The sequence below is a fragment of the Magnolia sinica genome, chromosome 2 (genome assembly GCF_029962835.1).
Source record: "Magnolia sinica isolate HGM2019 chromosome 2, MsV1, whole genome shotgun sequence".
Lineage (NCBI taxonomy): Eukaryota > Viridiplantae > Streptophyta > Magnoliopsida > Magnoliales > Magnoliaceae > Magnolia > Magnolia sinica.
This window is the reverse complement of record NC_080574.1, coordinates 32,830,607-32,850,211: the sequence shown is the minus strand read 5'-3', so window position 1 is coordinate 32,850,211 and position 19,605 is coordinate 32,830,607. Positions and strand designations below refer to the sequence as shown.

Genomic DNA, 19,605 nt, shown 5'->3' with positions numbered 1-19,605 from the left:
GTGGCCCACCATATAAACAGTTTAGAACACTGAAAGATAACCCAGGCCAAAGGCTAAAGTCCCGATGCATCGTATACATGTTGGGATGTACTCTATCAAACCTCTTACAACGCTTGAAGGAAGCATCACACAAATGGTGGGGAATCTGATGTCACCCTGCACGCTACGGATTCTCCTCAAGAAATCATTCTCAGTTCCTCCAACAATAAAAAAAAAAAAACAATGAGAGTGCATCATAGAATCATCCAAACTGTGTACCCTACACACTTCACAATAGGAGGTTGAAGATCCAGATGGGAACATAAAATGAAATCACCCTGCCTAAAACCTCAACATGGGCTGAAAAAAACATCCATACTAGTCTAGGTCACCAAATGCCAACAGGAAAATCAAATATTCCAATGAATTCCCCATGGTGTCCTTTGTTTCATCTTTTGCTCTTTTAAGAGATCGGAGCTAGTGCAGTGACCAGCTTTAAAAATGACACATAATATTAAATGAAGGAATGAGAAATGAGGGTGGATGATGCTAAGTAAAACCGTATGTATATATAGTTACTAAGTAATCAAGAACTGAGAGCTGTAAGTCGACTGCAAGTCGTAGACAAAGCAGAGTAAGTTAAAAGAGACATCAGGTTTGCATGTGTTTACGTTAAAGAGGAAATGACAGGTCCTACACACCATCCGTAGTCCTTAACTTCACCTCATATACTTGCTAGCGCACAACATTCACAAAGTCGGAGAGCAGCTCGAAAGAATACATCCGGAGCACTGAGATAAACGCGCATGCCCAGAAGAGATCTAACTATAACAATCATGTGCACATGCCTGCATACATGGAAGCATGGATATCTTCATGTTAGAATACCACTATAAAGCATGTCTTCCAACAATGCACGACTACAATTAAAAATCATCATCAAAGCATTATCCCAACTAATGGGTCTGGCTATATGGAATCTTTGTTCCGCAATTCCACACAATCAAGGAACCTACCCTTGAAAATAAAATAAAATAACAAATCATAAGGTAGCTTCGACAGATTGAAAGCAGATGCAAAGACAGTTGTCAGGAGATATTAGTCAAATTTTAAGTCCAATTTCAGAAGGTGGCTAAGAATACTGAGACACAAACAAGGTACAACCCCTTAACAAGAAGATTCCACAAATAAGGCCAGGGTGATGGCCTTGCACCCGATAAAAGGGTCTTTGGAATCTTTAGTACTATGCCAAGGGCATTAATCTTCTGTGATGTTTCTTCTACAATTATGGCAGTTACAGTATTCCTCTAGTCAATTGAGGGCAGCTTCAAATGCCTATTTCTGTTACCGAACCTGCCATTTTCACTTCTCAAATTCGACAAGATGACAGCAAAAGAAACTGCTCAATGAGTTTGGAATAGCAAAACTGCCACACGCGCGCACGCACACACACACACATATCCAATGAATAGCCCAGTAAGTTTGCATAATGATAACCGATTCAAAGTTAATCTGGTTCATGCAAAAGGGCGAAAATGTCCGGCAGTCAAGGAATAACATGCTCATAGCATGTGTAGCTAAAATGAAGATGTTGAGATGGATGAATGGCAAGATGAGGAAGGATATATTTAGAAATGAAAGCATTCGAGGGAACTTCAGAGTAGCACCAATAGGTAAATACGAAGGGAAGTAGGTTAGGATGGGTCAGCCATGTGCAACAGAGACACAAAAGAAAAAGAAAAAGAAAAAAAAACACCGATCAGGAGTGAGTTGGTTGGTGAGGAAGAAAGGGGAAGGCCCAAAAGGACGTTGGTGGAAGTAGTAAGAAAAGATATGACAATGTCGTCCCCCCCTTGTTTTTTGGAATGGCCCTCAATAGAGTGGGATGGCCAGAGCAGGATTCATGTAGGCAACCCCAACTAGTTGGGACAAGGCTTCAATGATGATGTGAAAGGGCAAAAGCATCCACAGAGGCCCTTTGATAATTAACATTAAAAGACTCCCTTTTGACAAATGAATGAAGTTTTAGTTAAGAAATCCCATTGTCGACACACATATATGTGCATTTGCAAAACTGTGGACATATGCATGCATTTATGATATGATGCATTCATGTATCATGTTCCTGCATGACATACCACTTTTGTATCCTTTCAGTACTCAAGAGAGCCAACCGACGGTATCACGGACACAAGGTTCCGAACCTCGCAGCTACTACTGCTCACCTTTTGACCTCCAATAGGGTTCAAGGACTCATCATCCTGGTTCCCCAGTTTTAACACATCCTCTGGTGAAAGTATCTTGATATACCACACATTATTCACAAATGACCTGCATAAATGGGCAATTCATCAGCTCCACCAGGAGAGAACATAATTATACACTATATCTTCACAAATAGCAAAACTAATTGGACATTATTCAGAGACCAAAAAGAACATAAGAATGAATTGAATGCCCTTTTTTGGTTTGAGGCCAAACCTCAAGGCATGTTTGGTGTTGCTTTTCTAGAAACAATTCCAAGAATTCATGAAGTCATGAGTTCACTATTAAATTTTGGACTGTTGATTATTGTCTTTCTAATTGTCCTATCACAATGATCATGATAGTCTAGTCACTTAGCACTAAGGATGATAGAATGATGCAAGAAAATTTGGGAAGGTGCAACCCCTTCTCACTTCACAGCAAGGTGTCCCATATCAGTATCGGTTGGCGTAACGGTGCCCTCCGATACCGATACGGATACGGGGGTGTAATGGTGATACGGGGGCGTAACGGCCCATAATGGTGCAATTTTATTTTATTTTTTTGCCAAAAAAATATGGATTAAATCTGGAATATTCTAAGCATTCCAAATGTGCATTCATTTATAAATTGGAACATGTTTATGGTGGTGTAACGGTTCACTCTTTAGTGAGAAGTTGTATCAGACTGTCTGATTAATTTTTGAACCAGGTAACCTGAATTTGACTACAAAATTCATATATTTAATTTTCTAAATATCTAATTTATATACTTAACTTGATATCATTTCTCCTAATAGTTCTTTAAAAAAATGAAATTAAATTCAGATAGATGGCGTTGCCAATTTGGGGCTGACTTGGAGGACCAATCTATGCTCCAAATCAGCCTCAAATTCATGCAATTTATTGCCATTATCCCACTTATGAATTGGTGGACATTTATTGGATAATGAATCATGAAAAAAAAATAAAATCAAAAGGCCTTATTTTAAAAAATAAAAGTCCACAAATTAACAATTAAAACTATTCAAACAATTTGATTTTGGCATTGTTAGTTAGCAATTGCAGTCCATAATTTAATGGGTAAATTTTAAGTTAATATATGTCTAGTGTACAATTTTTTAAGGGCCTGAATTAGGCGGGACTCAGATTGTGAAGTGTAGCACAAGTGTCAAAGTTTTTTGGGCCCACCCGTGATGAATGTGTTATATCCACACCGTCCATCCATTTTGCCAAATAATTTTTGGGCATGAGCCCAAAAATGAGGCACATCCAAAGCTCAGGTAGACTGCACCATAAGAAACAACAATAATTAAACGTCCACCATTAAAAATCTATTGGGGGCTACAAAAGTTTTAAATCAAGCTGACATGTGTGTTTTCCCTTCATCCACGTCAATGTGACCCAATTAATAGATTAGATGAAAAATAAACATTACAGTGGACCCAAAGAAATTTTTAATGGTGAGCATTCTATAACCACTGTTTCCTATAGTGTGGTCCACCTGAGATTTGGATCTTACTAATTTTTTGGATCATGACCTAAAATGATATGGCAAAATGGATGGACGGCACGGATAAAATATATACATTATGATGGGGCCACGTGTCACGTATACAAAACGTGCTACCCGCCTAGTGTACCTGTGTATTGAAGTCAGTAAGTCCTGTGGGTCTAATCATGATGTATGTGTTATATCTAAACCATCCATTCATTTGACGAGATCGTCTTAAGGCTTGACACGAAAAATAATACAGATCTAATTATCAAGTGGACCACACTGCAAAAAGCAGTGAGGGATTGAACGTCTACCATTGAAACCCTTTTTGGATCACAGAACTTTTAGATCAACATGAAATTTGTTTTTCCTCTTCATTCAGGTCTTTTTGACCTTATGAACAGATTGGATGGAAAATAAATCTTATGGTGGGCCTACGAATTGTTTAACGGTGAAAATCATCATCTCCGCTGCTTTTTTTGGTATGGTCCAGACGATCTTTGGATACGATTTATTTTTTGGCTAATGCTCTAAAATGATATTTTAAAAATAGATGAACAGTGTAGATATAATAAATACATCACTGTGGAGCCCATGTAACTTTGATCTCCTTTGAACCGTTCGTACAACTCGGAACTCGAGGAGTGTCAGTGCTCATCTTAGCGTGACACGTACCTACAACAGCTAAGCTGGCGTGTGGTACACTTGCAAAAAAAAAAAGGGAGAGGGAAACCGAAAAGAAAAAAGAGGGAAAGAACAGAGAGAGAGAGAGAGAGAGAAGAACAAGAAGAAGAAGAAGAGGAAGAGGAAAAAGAAGGCCGCAGCAGTAGTTGCCCGAGAAGAGGAAGAAGAAGAAGAAGAAGAAGAAGCAAAGAAAGGAAAACATGTAAGTTTTTCTCTCTTTTTTTTTTTTTTCAAGGCCCGTAACAGCCGTTACAGGTCCGTAATGACCGTTACGACTGTTACGGTCACAGAATTCCGTAATGGCCATTTCGACCCCGTATCGGGTAACAGTGTCGGCCGTTACCGTTACGTATCGGCCGATACGGCCGTTTCGCAACGGATACGGGACACCCTGCTTCACAGGCTTTGCTAAGCTTCCACGTGCTTACAGGGCATCTCAGGCACATGCTACTACTCCCTGTACCAGCATAGTAGGTAGGTGCAAAATCCAAGCCATCCATCAAGAGGATCTGACTATGTAGATGTCTCGCCAAAAATGAATTTGGTCCACTAAATTTGGTGAGCCCAGATATTAGAAATAGGCAGACAGGTATGAAAACCTTGGCCAAGTTTTCATAGTCGTGCATTTATTTAGGGTTTTAGAATATGATCCAAACCGAGATTCAATATCCAGAAACACAATGGAGAAGAGTCTTTTTCTTTCTTTTCTTTTGGTAACAGAAATATTTTATTGAACTATCAACCAATGACACCAAGAAACCGGTATAGGAGAGGCAATGAAAGCCCTATACAAAGCAAGGAATGTCCAACTCAGTTTCAACAAAACCCAGTTTCTTCTCCCATGAAATCAATTCAGCTTGAATGAGTTGACTCAGTTTACACTAAGATGGGTCAAATCAGTTTTAACGAGCTCTACAACCTCAGTGGGAACTACAGGTACAAACATACCAAGCCTGCCCAAAGCATATAGGTCCAGGCTCATACCAGTAGCCAAGTACTCAACTCAATGATGCTAACAAATCAGTAGAGACCAGGCCATCCAGCCAGACCATTATGTATGCCCAACGTCAGGAACAGACCATCCAATAATCAGGCTTGAAAACATCCACAGACCATCCTGTGGGCCTTTTATCTCAGCCAAAATCCAGCCCAACTCCACTTCCAATCATTGTAGGAAAAACAAAAATGTGCTTTCTTTCACTCCTTGTGTCATCTAATAACCAAAACCAACCGAAACTCTAATCTACTTCCAATTCAACCAACGATCCTCCCTAATTGGCATACTCTAGGTTCAAGTTTGTCAATAGAGATGATAGACAGAGCATGCATTCTCTCAGCTGCATGTAAAACATATGGCGTAGAAGAAGATCATGTTCCAAAAGAGGTACTATACAGTACCCATGGAAACGAGTGTTTTCTGCTCATACCAGGCTAAGCGATGAAGCATTAAGCAAAGCAGCAACAGATGAGGGTGCCAAGTGGGGAAGCGTCTGTTTCAAAATGTTATCAAGTATAAAAGACTAGGAGGGAGCACAAGTAAGTGGCGTCTACTTAGAATAATCCTGCAGCTTAGGCCATAGTAGCCCAATCAGAACCATTCATCTATAGGGCCACACCATGGGAGGTCACACTCTAATATCTCCACAGAACAATCTAAAGTATAAAATAGGTAGCTGAGAATGGACAGTTGGAAACATTAAAGACAGCTGTCCACATTGAATAAGAAAAAGGCTCGCCAATGAGAACAGATTTTCCACTTGGAATATTTTTGGGGCATGGCACATCCAGAATAGGTCTTACTAGATGAATGGTATGGATCATCATAAATGATGGCCCCACCAGTAAGGATGCTAGCCCAAGGAAAAATGTCACTTCACTTGGGGGAAACATTGTATGATACCTCTTTCCAAAAACATTCCCAAGATAGAAAACAAAAGACTGCAAAAATTAAAACTACCTAACTTTATATATATGATCAAAACCTTTGGCCTGTAGACAGTTTAAATTTTTGAATAGGTTTTTTCTACTGATATTTTTCTCGAGTACTTACTCCCAAGGGTCGTCTCCAAGGAGAAGCACATCGTTCTCCCTGTCGACAAATACAAGCTGCCAGCCTGATCTCAAAGGGTCTTCTAACTGACCCTCAATCCCAAACATCTGACCTAGCTCCTCCCGCAGTTCACGATAGCTGCTGAACCGGGCGATGTCCAATGACCTCCCAACAGACCCCGACTTGTAAACCTGCAGAAATTAAAAGGGGAATTTCAGTCCAACAGTTTCCAACTAAAGCATGAAGGACCTCGCTGCCCTCACCTTCACGAATGTACTGGTTGCTGGATCAACCTGCCCTGAATTTTGCAGCATATCAGATGGATCATCTATGGAACTGTACAGGGAATTCTGAAACCCGGAAGCAGACAATGGCATTCCAGATGCATCGGTCCCAATCACACCAGTGCCAAGATTAGGCACCTGGCTGGGGAGGAGAGATGAGGAGTCTATATTAACACCGAATAGGGTATGCGCCTGGGAGTCCGCAGTGCAATTTTGTGGCTCCAGTGCACCATCTTTCCCAGGGAATGGTGGAAGTGAGACTGCATTGCTAAAAGGATCAACCGGCAATGATGGAAACTTCGGCACCCATTGTTGCTGTTGTTGCTCACTCGGTGTGGAGTGACTGGATCTCAATAAGTTCAGAAGACTGCCACTTCCATCCGGACACAGCGAACCCAACATATTCTGTACGTAGGTCGGATTCAGGCCAGATGAGAATGTCATGTTCGTCTCTGGAAGGACTGATTTCTGGCACAATGCAGTGGGCAAAGGTGATTGCTGCTGCTGAACCTGATCACTTGGAACCTGAAATGCATCTTGATATGTCTTTTGTTGCTGCACTTGCTGCTTCTGCAGAATGTTAAATGATTGTGGCAATTGTTGCTGCAGAAAATGGTTTTGAGGATGGTTCTCTGGTGCATTGTGTGCCTGTGCATTAAGTATCTGTTGAGGCAGAGTTTGCTGAATAATTTGTTGCTGCAATAACGGGTTGGATCTGCACAACTGTTGAGGAGACTGTAAAGGCTGTTGAAAGTGTAAAAATTGCTGTTTCAGAGAATCTCCATTTCTAATATCCTGCAGGGCTGCTGCAGCCATGGCTTGGTATTGATTATGCTCATTTCCCGCGAGTAAAGGGTCGAATCTCGGCTGCATCCAAGGGCTCATACCAAGTGTCTGAAAATTAACGGACTGAAGGCCTCTTTCTCCAGTATCCCCCCTCAGCCACATAAAAGCATTACCTTCATCTTCTTTACTGTCTGAAATAAGAGGACAATGGCTATTAAAATGAGCAGAAAGCATGGCATTGAGTCAAGAATTATGAGAGAGAAAGTGAGAGCTTTGCTATTGCACATTTCCATGAATGAAATGATAGTTGATTTTATGTTTAGTTCAGAACTGAAGGACTGGATGTCATGCCATATCTATCACATTGAAATTATCATAATAAGAGGTTGTGATAAGGGTTAGAGTTGTGCCTGGAAGACCAGTGTGAATCTTATCCATTGATGATCTTGTCCGCAGATCATGAATGATCATTGGTCTTAATGGACAGGTTGCAATGCACAGGTAATATGTGGGAGTATCTTAAACATACATTGACATGTTGTAGAACATGAGAATGGTCACTGACCAAGGGAGAGTCGTGGGCCATGGATATCACTACCTCCCTAATATGTGGGAGTATCTTACACATACATTCAAGGAAAAGGATTCACTAGTTGTCCTTGAGAACTTGAGAGTGGACACAATGGTCACTGACCAAGGGAGAGTCGTGGGCCATGGATATCATTACCTTGTTGTTCCATGACCACCTAGCAGGTTGTAGAACAGATCTATGGTTACTGTTATTATTTCGTGGTCAGCTTGTGTGAGGGGATTGATGATGAGTCAGGATGGAAGGCCTCCACTGTTGGGATGGCAGTGAGTCGGTGTGCCATTGCCATACTCCACAGGAATGTGAGTATGCCATGGGAATAGGCTCCAAGCATTAGACCAGTTGGGCATTTGGATTGGAAGATCGAGCTAAAGTCCCTAGGCCAAGAGGTTCATCATACCTGGACTAGAAGGATGTACTGCCTTTGATGAATCATTAAACCCAAGGACGTTTGAGGAGTTCAAGGTCTTGATTTCATGTGCTTTGGCTCACCTTAAAAGGTCATAGTGTGGCCAACAATGGTGGGTGTAGTTGGGTGCATCCATCAAGGTCTGGCTGAGGCCACATGGTCCAACTAGGGATTCATTGGTTCCTCAAAAGGATCATGTGGCCTATATCTTAGAGATCAAATGTTCATCAAGTGATTTTTCTATTAGGCCCAACACTTATAAGGTTTTAAAAGGTTTTGTAAATATTTTCAACCACTAAACTTCTATTTTAATCGTTAAAAAGATTTTGATCACATTTGATGGTTTAGATCTGGGAATCCACCACTTGGTTCGCCTAGGTATTGAATCAATGATAGATAGGCATGACAGTGGAAGGATTGAACCAAATATGAGGTACATGGAAAAGCTGGATAGAAGGATTCCTATGTACCAGGGAACAAGGAAGATTGTAGGGTGGCAACTGGCAAAGTAGCATAATTGATGTCCCTCCCTAAAACCCATACTCATTATATCTAGATCATATCTTAGAAGGAAAGGGCAACAATGAGGGAGTTGTGGACGTTCCCACCCCCCTTGTTATCATCTGCAGAGAGAGAGAGAACCCTTCTCTCCTTCCCTTCATCACACGTTTCACACATGTGGAGTCCACCTACGCACAACTCTGGGCATCTCTCTAGCCCTAGTCCAAGGGCTAAAATGTTTGGCTCTCACCTTCTCCTTCATCTAGGATAGATTAGGTAGAGACCTTCGAGTTAGAGGGATAATCGTCAACAAATCATTTTTCTCTGTGGCTTAGTCATGGCGATCCTAGACATTAGATATGAGTTTTCTGCTTTCTAGAAACTTGAGAATATCTAAACTGGGATCCATAGTGCTCTAATAAACTAAAAACTGTATTTGAAAACCTTTTGAGTTTTGAAAATATTAACAATAAGGTCCCAAAATCTTGTATCAGGAACTTTATCCAAGCACTTCAACAACAATAAAGCCTACAAATTGATATATTACTTATTGGGGTCCTCACTCTTACCCGGGTGGTAGACTCCAGGGAGTTTCAACACCAGGTCAAGGGTTCGAGTACCCACCAGTGGTGAAATCCCACGGCGTGCGTGTGTGGGGTGTGTGTGCGTGTGGGGGTGCGTATGCATGTGTGTGTGTGTGTGTGTATATATATATATATATATATATATTTATATTACTTGTTGGGATTTGTGCTGCGAAATCACACAGAGATGGATCTAGCATAGCAATCCAAGAGCACCAAGCAAACACGAGAACATAGATTTAATGTGGAAAACCCTTTCAGGAAAAAACCACAGCACAAAGTGACAGAATTCCACTATGAAAGCATAAGTTACAAAGAGAAACGACTTACCGATTTAAACAACCTCGAATCTCACCCTTGCTACAGCCTTTGAAAACCCTAGAACCCTTCTAGAAGCCCTTGGAATACCTTTAAAAAGCCTTAGCACACCTTAGAATGGCCTTTGGGACTCCTATTTATATATGGGGAACTCCCACTTACGCACATTCCTAGAAACCTCCTCAATTTTACGCAGTCCGCGCACAATATGCGTAACCCTCGACTAGTCGAGACAGGGCTTCGACCAGTCAAAGGGACCTTCGACTAGTCAAGCTAGTCCCAAGACTGGTCGAGAATCTCGAACATCTGAGATTTAAGACATCTTTTTTAACAACAATCTCCACCATGTATTCAATCTTCAACCGTGTAGCTTCTAGCTCTCTTATCTTATCTTATCTCTGTGTCGCATGCTAGCTTCAATCAATACTTCTCATGCACACTCTGTTCTTCTTTTATGCCATCGCTAAGCCCAGAGAAGTTGCACAGAACTTGAACTTCTCTGTAGGAATGACCTTGGTGAGCATGTCTGCTGGATTCATGCTGGTGTGAATCTTTTCCAGTGTTACGCCTCCTTCCTCAAGCACCTGTCAAATAAAGTGGTGATGAACAACAATGTGTTTAGTACATGAGTGATAAACAGAATTTTTAGCCAAATTGATAGCACTTTCGCTATCACAATTAATCGGCACGGCCTCCTGCTGAAGTCCCAACTGATTTATCATGCCTCTTAACCAACACCTTCTTTAAATGCTTATTTCACTGCCATATAATCTGCTTCGGTCGTGGAAAGAGCCACCACAGACTGAAGCTTTGACATCCAACTAATTGCTCCACCCACTAGTACAAACGAATATCCTAAAGTTGACTTTCTGGAATCCACACTGCCTGCACAAACCCTACCAACTTTGCCCGTCTTCTCAAAAGTTAAGACAGTCTTTTGTACCTCGAATGTATCGAAGTAGCCATTTCACCGCTTCCCAATGTTGCTTGCTGGGATTTGACATGTATCTGCTCACAACACCGATTGCCTGTGAAATATCTGGTCTCGTACAGACCATGGCATATAATAAACTGCCAACTACATTCAAATAAAGCACATGAGACATAACTTGCTTTTCTTCATTTATTTTAGGGCATTGTTCTAAGGAAAACTTGAAGTGAGCCGCGTGGGGAACGCTCACCGGCTTTACCTGATCCATCCCATACTTAATCAGCACCTTTTCAAGGAATTCTATTTGTGACAACCAAAGCCTGCTCTTCCTGTCTCTATGAATATCTATGCCGAGAACCCTTTTTGCAGCCCCCAGATCTTTCATCTCGAATGTCCCTAATAATTGAGTCTTCAGTACGTTGATTTCAGACATATAAAATGGCTAGCGATCAACATATTATCAACATACGATACTAGGATGATGAATCTACCATCACTCAGTGTCTTGTAATAGACACAGTGATTATATTCACTCCGAATAAATTTCTAACTCAACATGAAAGAATCAAATTTTTTATACCACTGCCTAGGCGACTGTTCCAGGCCGTACAACAACCTCATTAACCTGCAAACCTTTTTCTCTGCGCATTTAACTTCGTAACCCTTTGGTTACTTCATGTAAATCTACTCTTCCAACTCCTCGTGCAGGAATGCAGTCTTAACATCCATTTGTTCCAGCTCGAGATTGTATTGGGCAACTAGTGCCAACACGAATCTGATAGACACCTGCTTAACCACCGGTGCAAATATCTCTGTGAAGTCGATTCCTTCTCTCTAAGCATAACCCTTCACTACCAACCTTGCTTTGTATCTATCCTGTGTTCTTTTAAATAACCACTTGCATCCGATCGCTTTTCGGCCCACTGGAAGCTCCACCAGCTCCCATGTGTGGTTTGTGCAATGAGCCCATCTTATTATCCATAGCCGCCTTCCACTTTTCTGCATCAGGCTCACTGAGAGCTTCCTAAATAGTATATGGGTCCCCCTCATCTGTAACGAGGGCATATGCAATATTAGAGTCGTCCATGTATCTTGTCGGAAACCTACGATCACGCGGTGGATTTCTTCTCACAAGTGGCTGCTCCACCTGATCCTGTACCTCTGTCTGCGCATCTCTCTGCCTGAGTATCATTTGTGTTAATCTGGACATTTACGATCAACCTTTCTGATTCCTTTTGCTCCTCTTGATCATTCTTGCGGAATAGAGAGCTTTTATCAAATCTAACGTAACAGCTAGTGATGACCTTGCGTGTGACCTTGTCGAATAACCTGTACCCTTTCACACCAACACCATAGCCAATAAAAATATACTTTTTGGTTCTATGGTCTAGCTTATCTCCCTCAACTAATTGTACATGAGAGTAAGCCTCACAACCAAATACGCACAAATTTGAGTAGTCTATCATATGACCACTCCATACTTCCGCTTTGATTTTACATCCAATTGTTGTAGAAGGAGACCGGTTCACCAAACAGCGAATCGTGTTAACGGCCTCTGTCCATAAGTCCTTGCCCAACACAGCCTTACTTAACATGCATTTGGCTCTCTTTAAGAGAGTCCGATTCATCCGTTCAGCCACACCATTTTGTTCGAGCGTGTGGCACACTGTGTTGTGCCTAATGATCCCTTCATCCTTACAGTATTCATTAAACTCAGTGGAAGTAATTTCTTCACCATTGTTAGTCCTTAAAACCTTTATTTCTCGTCCTAACTGTTTTTCTACCATTGCCTTTCATTGTTTAAATATGGTGAAAACTTTGGATTAACGTTTCATGAAGTAAACTCAAAACTTTCCTGGAGTAGTCGTGAATGAATGAAACAAACCAAGACGACCCCCAAATGGAAACCTCTGGCGATGGCCCCCATACGTCAGAGTGCACATAATCAAACACTCACATGTTTTCCAATTTTAAAAGTTAATTTAGATTGTTTACCATATATACAATGCTTACATATATCTAAATCAGAATTTTAAAAAACTGAAATCAAACAACGATTAGATAGTACCTTCATGCCCCGCTCGCTCATGTGGCCCAGACGAGCATGCCACATACGTAGAGACGTGGAATCTGTAATAGTTGATGCCGCTCCACCTGTTGAAGTACTCCCGATCAACCTGTAAAGGTTTTCGTGCCTTTGCGCTCTCATAACCACGTGCCCCTTTTGAAACTTTAAGGACACCATCAATACTAGTGAACTTGCACCTTATAGCCTCAAGTGCACCAGGAGAAATCAAACTTTTCTTCATATTAGGAACGTGCCTGACATCAGTCAAGGTACGCTCCATCCTATCAAACGTCTTGATGTTCACCATACCAATAGTCACAACATTACAGGCATTGTCATTACCCATAAAAACCTGTCCACCATCGCATTCTCTGTAACTGGCGAACCAACTCCGATGAGGAGTGATGTGATATGACGCTCTTGTGTCGAGGATCCACTCATCTCCATGATTGTCGTGCAAGTGTCCGATTATGGACACAGATAGTACATCACCACCACTTGTCTCTTCATCAGATGTGACAACATTTGCCTCCTTGGAAGAAGTCGCTGAGTTTTCTTTCTTCGCTTTAAGATTGGTACAATCCTTTTTCATGTATCTAGTCATCCTACAATTCCAGCACTTTAGTTTTCCTTTGCCCTTGCCCTTGGATTCGGATCTAGATCTTGAAAATCCTATACCTCACTCAGAATTCCTGCCTCTCGTAATCAGTGCATCGGAAGATGTCCCCATGTCGCCGTTTAGCTTTCTCATGGCCTTCCCTTGAAGGGTTGAGATAACGATGTCGACACTCAGGGTTTTATTTGCAGTGCACATCACGTCCTTGAATGACTTATACAATGTCGGAAGAGAATTCAACAACATACATGCTTGTGCGATCGCATATGCGCATATATTTGGCCCGATCGCATATGCGGCAGTGGCATATGCGATCGCATACTGGCCAACGGTTAGATTTCTGACTGTTTTTTACCCTTTTTTTAAGAAAAAATCTGAATTTTTACTCTATATATATGCATTCTAAGCATTCCTACTTACAAAAAAAAGCTCAAACTCTCTCTATTCTCTATTTCTCTTACTACATCCTCTCTTACTAAGCACTTTACATTTGACAATCTACAATCTACATTCCATCCACTCCTCTCCATCCATATTCCATTTCCATATTTCTTTTCTTTTCTTTCAACTTTCAAGAATCAAGAGGGTATAACAAGAATCAAGAATCCAAGATACATGATACATCATTCATACCATCCATATTCAAGATCAAGAGTCAAGAGACTCCTCACTCCTCTAGTCCTCCCTAATCTCCATCCACTAAGTTTTCTAAGTTCTAAGTTCTAAGTTCTAAGTTTCTAACAACTTCTTTCTATCATTCATATATATATATATATATATATATATATATATATATATATATATATATATATATATATATATATATATATATATATATATATTACTTTGTTAATTGTTAGTTGTTACAACTTACAAGTTTGAAGTTACAACTTACATTACAAGACTACAAGTTACATCTTACAAGTTACAAGTTACAAGTTACAAGTTACAACTTACAAGTACAAGTTACAAGTTACAACATGTTACAACAAGATTTCAAGATTACAAGTACAAGACTACAAGTTACAACAAGATTTGAAGTTGGGAACCTCATTTAGATTTGTTAGTTGTTACATTTGTAATTTTACTTTTATTTGTGCATAAATCTCTCTCTCTCTCTCTCTCTCTCTACAAGTGTAAGTGTGTAACTCAACTCTCTCTTTTTCTCATTTTCTTTTCCCTCTTATTCTCCCTTTCTACAAGTGTAAGTGTGTAAGTGTAACTCAACTCTCTCTCCCTCTTATTCTCCCTTTCTAGTTTCTACAAGTGTAAGTGTGTAAGTGTGTGTGTGTGTGTAAGTGTAAGTGTGTGATTCTCTCTCTCTCTCTCTCTCTCTCTCTCTCTCTCTCTCTCTCTCCCAAGTCCCATCTCTTTAGGCTCTTTAGTCTTTACTCTTTAGTCTTTACTCTTACTTACTCTCTTAGTCTCTTAGATCTACTTCTTTCTTACTTCTTAGTTCTTCTTCATATACTTCTTAGTCTCTTACTTTACTTTTCTTTTTTTTTTTGTAGTTTACTTTCTAGTTTCTAGTTAGTAGCCAGCTAGTTACTTTTTAGTGCTAATAACACACACACACTACCACTATCCACGATCATAATTTCTTCACAATCTTCCTCTTTGAAGCCCAAGTCGAATGACCCGAGTTGGAAGTATAGGCACTACCGTAGTGCTACCGAAAAGACTCACATAGTATGTGAGTTATGTTGGTTTGTGAGTTCCGGTGGCATTGCAAGGCACAAGCAACACCTTGCACATTTACCGGGGTCAAATGCAAAAGTATGCGACAAAATTACTCCAGAAATCCGAAGGGAGATCGTGGAGTATATGGAAAAACAATCAAGAAAGAAATGCGATAGTGCCCTACGTCAGGAGGAATATATGGAACAAGATGCATATGAAGATATAAATGTAGTGAATATAGATGAAGCTAGTTCCACTCCCCCTACTTTAACAGGCTAGTCTAGACCACAAGTACAATCATCGAAAAGAGCCCGAGGGCATGGGCCCATAGATAGATGATGTAGACCACACCCCGAGGATGTGGTCGACCAAAGGGGTAGAGGGAAAGGGCCGGCTCAAACAAATTTAGAGAACTGGTATAAACAAAAAGATAGGAAAACATAATTCAATATATTGCTAAGTGGTTTTACCAAACCGGCGTTGCTTTCAATGCCGTTAAATCAAAAAGCTTCAAGGTAATGATTAAGGCTATAGGTCAATTTGGACCTGGGCTTAAACCTCCTTCATATCATGAAATGAGGGAGACATGCTTACAAACTGAAGTTGAATATACACAATCCTTCATAGCTGAATATAGGGAATCGTGGAAAATATATGGTTGTTCACTAATGGCCGATAAATGGACCGATAGATTCGGTCGGTCTCTCAATAACTTTTTGGTAAATTGTCCATCTGGGACAATGTTCTTAAAGTCAGTGGATGTATCGGGTCATTCACACATAGGAGAATATTTGTTTAACTTATTAGATAGTGTAGTTGAAGAAATAAGTGAGGACTACGTTGTACAAGTAATTACAGATAACGCAGCCTCGTATGTAATAGCCGGTCGTCTTCTTATGGAGAAGAGGCGACGTTTATTTTGGACCCTCTGTGCAGCCCATTGTATTGATCTTATGTTAGAAGATATAGGTAGATTATTTATAAACGTGATTGCAAGGGCTAGAAGAATCACGGTCTTTATGTACAAACACGCCCTTCTTATCAGTCGAATGAGAAAATACATTGGGGGTAACTTGCTACGTCCAGCAGTCACCCGTTTTGCTACAGCCTTTTTAATACTACGAAGGCTACATGCAAAGAAATCAGAACTTAGAAGCTTTGTAGTGTCGGCCGATTTTACAAGTGAGCCTTGGTCAAAGAAGGCTGACGGGAAACGGGTTCAACAAACAATTCTTTCTCAAAGTTTTTGGACTCAGGTGGTAAAGGCGTTAAAATCATCCGAGCCCTTAGTCTCTGTGTTGCGATTGGTGGACGGGGATAAGAAGCCCGCAATGGGCTACATATATGATGCGATGGAGAGGGCGAAAAATGAGATCATGGACCATTTTAACTATAGAGACCGTGATTACAGGCCAATTTTAGATATTATAGATAGAAGATGGGGCAGCCAAATCTCATCCTCATTGTATTCGGTTGCTTACATCCTTAACCTAGCCTATTTATTCGCTTCTGCTGATCCAGCAGAAGCACTAACTATGCATATGGTTGGATTTATTGATGTCTTGGAAAGAATGATTCCAGATAGAAGAGAACAGAACAATATCTCAACTTTGCTGGACTTCAAGGGATATTCTCAAGGGATATCGTAATAAGACATCGGACAATGAAATTACCCAGTAAGTACTTCTATGAATGAATGTTACTATGTTAGTGTAGACATGTCAACAGTGTACTGAACTCTTACAAAAAGTTTTTCTACAAAGTGTCTCTAAGAGATCTAACGATTCTAACCTATACTTAAACTGTTTTTCTCAGCTGATTGATGGGCTGCCTATGGAGTGGACCCGAACAGGAAGAATCCAGCTCTAAAGAAGCTGGCTATGAAGATTCTTGGACTCACGTGTTCTGCCAGTGGTTGCAAGCGCAATTGGAGCACGTTCAAGTCGGTAAGTAAAAGTTTAGACTGTTTAGTAATTGTTTTATTTTTTGGTACACTTTAGTTTTTTTATGGCCTAAGCTAAATTAATTACCTAAATAGCTAATGCCAAATGTGTTTTCTTTCTTGCAGATTCATACCAAGAAAAGGAATCGCATTGAGCAAAAAAAGCTCAACGACTTGGTTTTCGTTTAATACAATCAAAAATTGCGAGAACGATTCCAAAGTAGGAAAGAAAAGCCCGGCTTCTTTGACCCTATTTGCTTAGATGAGTTGGATGCAGATAACAAGTGGCTCGTAGAGACGGAGGACCCGGTATTTGCTGGAGAGGATCTGACATGGGCACAAGTTGAAGATACCTCATATGAATCAACACCTGGTGAAAGTAGTAGTACCACTCGAAAGCGAAGGACGGGGGGAAGCCGGGGGGCGAGTAGTAGCCGTCAACCCGTTTATGAGATTGAGGAGATTGAAGAAGGAGAATGTGATAATGATGATTAAATTGAAGATCATCCACCATTGGATGTTGATGAAGTATTAGTACGTACAAATGACGAAGAAACGAAAGAAGAAGTGTATGTGGAAGAAGGAGATGACTTGAATGATGATGATGGTGGTGGTGGTGGTGGTGGACTTGGTAGTGACGTGTCACAATGGATGCTAGATCAATGTATATCATGATTAATGATTAGATAAATAATAAATACATAACTTCTTAATTTTGTTTAATGGTTGTCTTGTCTCATAAGTCTAAGCGTGTTGATGTTGTCGATTGTTTGTTGATAACTTGATATTGAATCAATAATCATTGATAACTTGATATATTATGTATTGTATTTGTATCACTATCATGTACATGTAGTGTTGAATGTTGAATATGGATATTTGATATTTCATATTTGTTATTGTTATTTGTTAAATGTAAGTATGTAACTACTAGTACTAACTAAAATGTTAATTGTTAATGTTAAGATCATTTAAGAAGTTAACTATATTGTAATTTGTAAATTACTAAATTGTAAATGTATGATGCATGTATCATGTATGGAGTATGGTTTTATTTTTATTTTTACTTAAATTAAATGCATTTCATGTCCCAATGACATGTAATAATTTATTTTGATTTTTCTGATTTTTTTTTTTAATTTTTTGAAAAAATGCGGAAAAAAATAAAAATATGTGACCGCATATGCGATTGTGCGATCGCATATGTGCACACGCATATGCAATCGCACAGGATCGCATATGTTATTTGACAACATTGCATGCTTGTTCCTCACTTGTTCCTCATCTTTGGTCACTTCCTCCATATCTAGCAATTTGCAAACCAATTTATTAAAGTTGTTGATGTCGGCCTCCAGATCTCCACCCTCTACCATCTTGAAGTTATACCACTGTAGCTTCAAGTGTAAGCGATTTTTAGAGGATTGTTTCGCATAGATATCCTCTAAGTTTGCCCATAAACTAGCTATAGTTTTCTCCCTCAAAACATTATAGAGAACCTCATCCGTGAGACAAACGGATTGAGGATAAAGCCTTCTTATCAAGGGTATTCCATTCATCATCAGTCATAATAGACTTTCTCGGCTCAAGAGCACCACCCTCACCTTGCTTGGTTAAGAAACTGATCATCTTGATCTTCCATAACTCAAAAGTTATTTTTGTCTGAGTACTTCTTAATATCATACCTAGTACTTCCCATTGATGCTAATTCTGCAGATTCAAATTTGTGCCCCAACGATTTCTCTAATACCAATTGTTGGGATTTGTGCTACGGAATCACAAAAAGATGGATCTAGGATAGCAATCCAAGAGCACCAAGCAAATAGAAGAGAAAAAAAAAAAGATTTAATGTGGAAAACCCTTTCAGGAAAAAACCACAGCACAAACCAACAAAATTCCACTATGAAAGCATAAATTACAAAGAGAAAGGACTTACCCGATTCGAACAACCTCGAATCTCACCCTTGCTACACCATTTGAAAAACCTAGAACCCTTTTAGAAACCCTTGAAATACTTTAGAAAGCCTTAGCATACCTTAAAATGGCCCTAGGGACTCTTGTTTATAGATAGGCAACTCCCACTTACGCACATCCCTAGAAACCGCCTCAATTTTATGCAGTCCGCGCACAATCTGCACACAATCTGCATAACCCTCAACCGGTCGAGACAGGGCTTCGACCAATCGAAGGGACCTTCGACTAGTCGAGCTAGTCCCTCGACTAGTCAAGAATCTCGGACATCCAAGATTTAAGACATCTTTTTTAACAACATTACTTACTACACATGCGATTAATAACAAGTCAGCACTTATACTACCAAGAAGCTGACTTATGTCCTACAAACACACGATAGCCAGTAATGGGTTGTTGGTCATTTGAACAAGCCCAAACAGAATAAGAACTTATAAATGAAAGCCATTAGCAGCTTTCCTTCTTCTTCTTCTAG

General features: G+C 40.1%; 1 protein-coding gene and 1 long non-coding RNA gene across 2 annotated transcripts in view; one reads left to right on the top strand and one right to left on the bottom strand.

Moving 5' to 3' along the window:
• Nucleotides 1–529: 529 nt before the first annotated feature.
• Nucleotides 530–19,605, bottom strand: part of LOC131236913 (auxin response factor 12-like) — a 51,561-nt gene continuing 32,485 nt past the window's right edge. The window contains exons 13-16 of the mRNA XM_058234446.1: nucleotides 6,718–7,715; nucleotides 6,455–6,645; nucleotides 2,118–2,310; nucleotides 530–827 (exon numbers count right to left, since the gene is read on the bottom strand). Of these exons, the coding sequence (XP_058090429.1) occupies nucleotides 2,133–2,310; nucleotides 6,455–6,645; nucleotides 6,718–7,715 (1,367 nt within the window). The 3' untranslated portion in view covers nucleotides 530–827; nucleotides 2,118–2,132. The remainder of the gene's footprint in view (nucleotides 828–2,117; nucleotides 2,311–6,454; nucleotides 6,646–6,717; nucleotides 7,716–19,605) is intronic.
• Nucleotides 16,843–17,875, top strand: LOC131236914 (uncharacterized). Its single transcript, XR_009166943.1, has 3 exons — nucleotides 16,843–16,896; nucleotides 17,036–17,166; nucleotides 17,289–17,875. It is a non-coding gene; the product is annotated as an uncharacterized LOC131236914 (long non-coding RNA).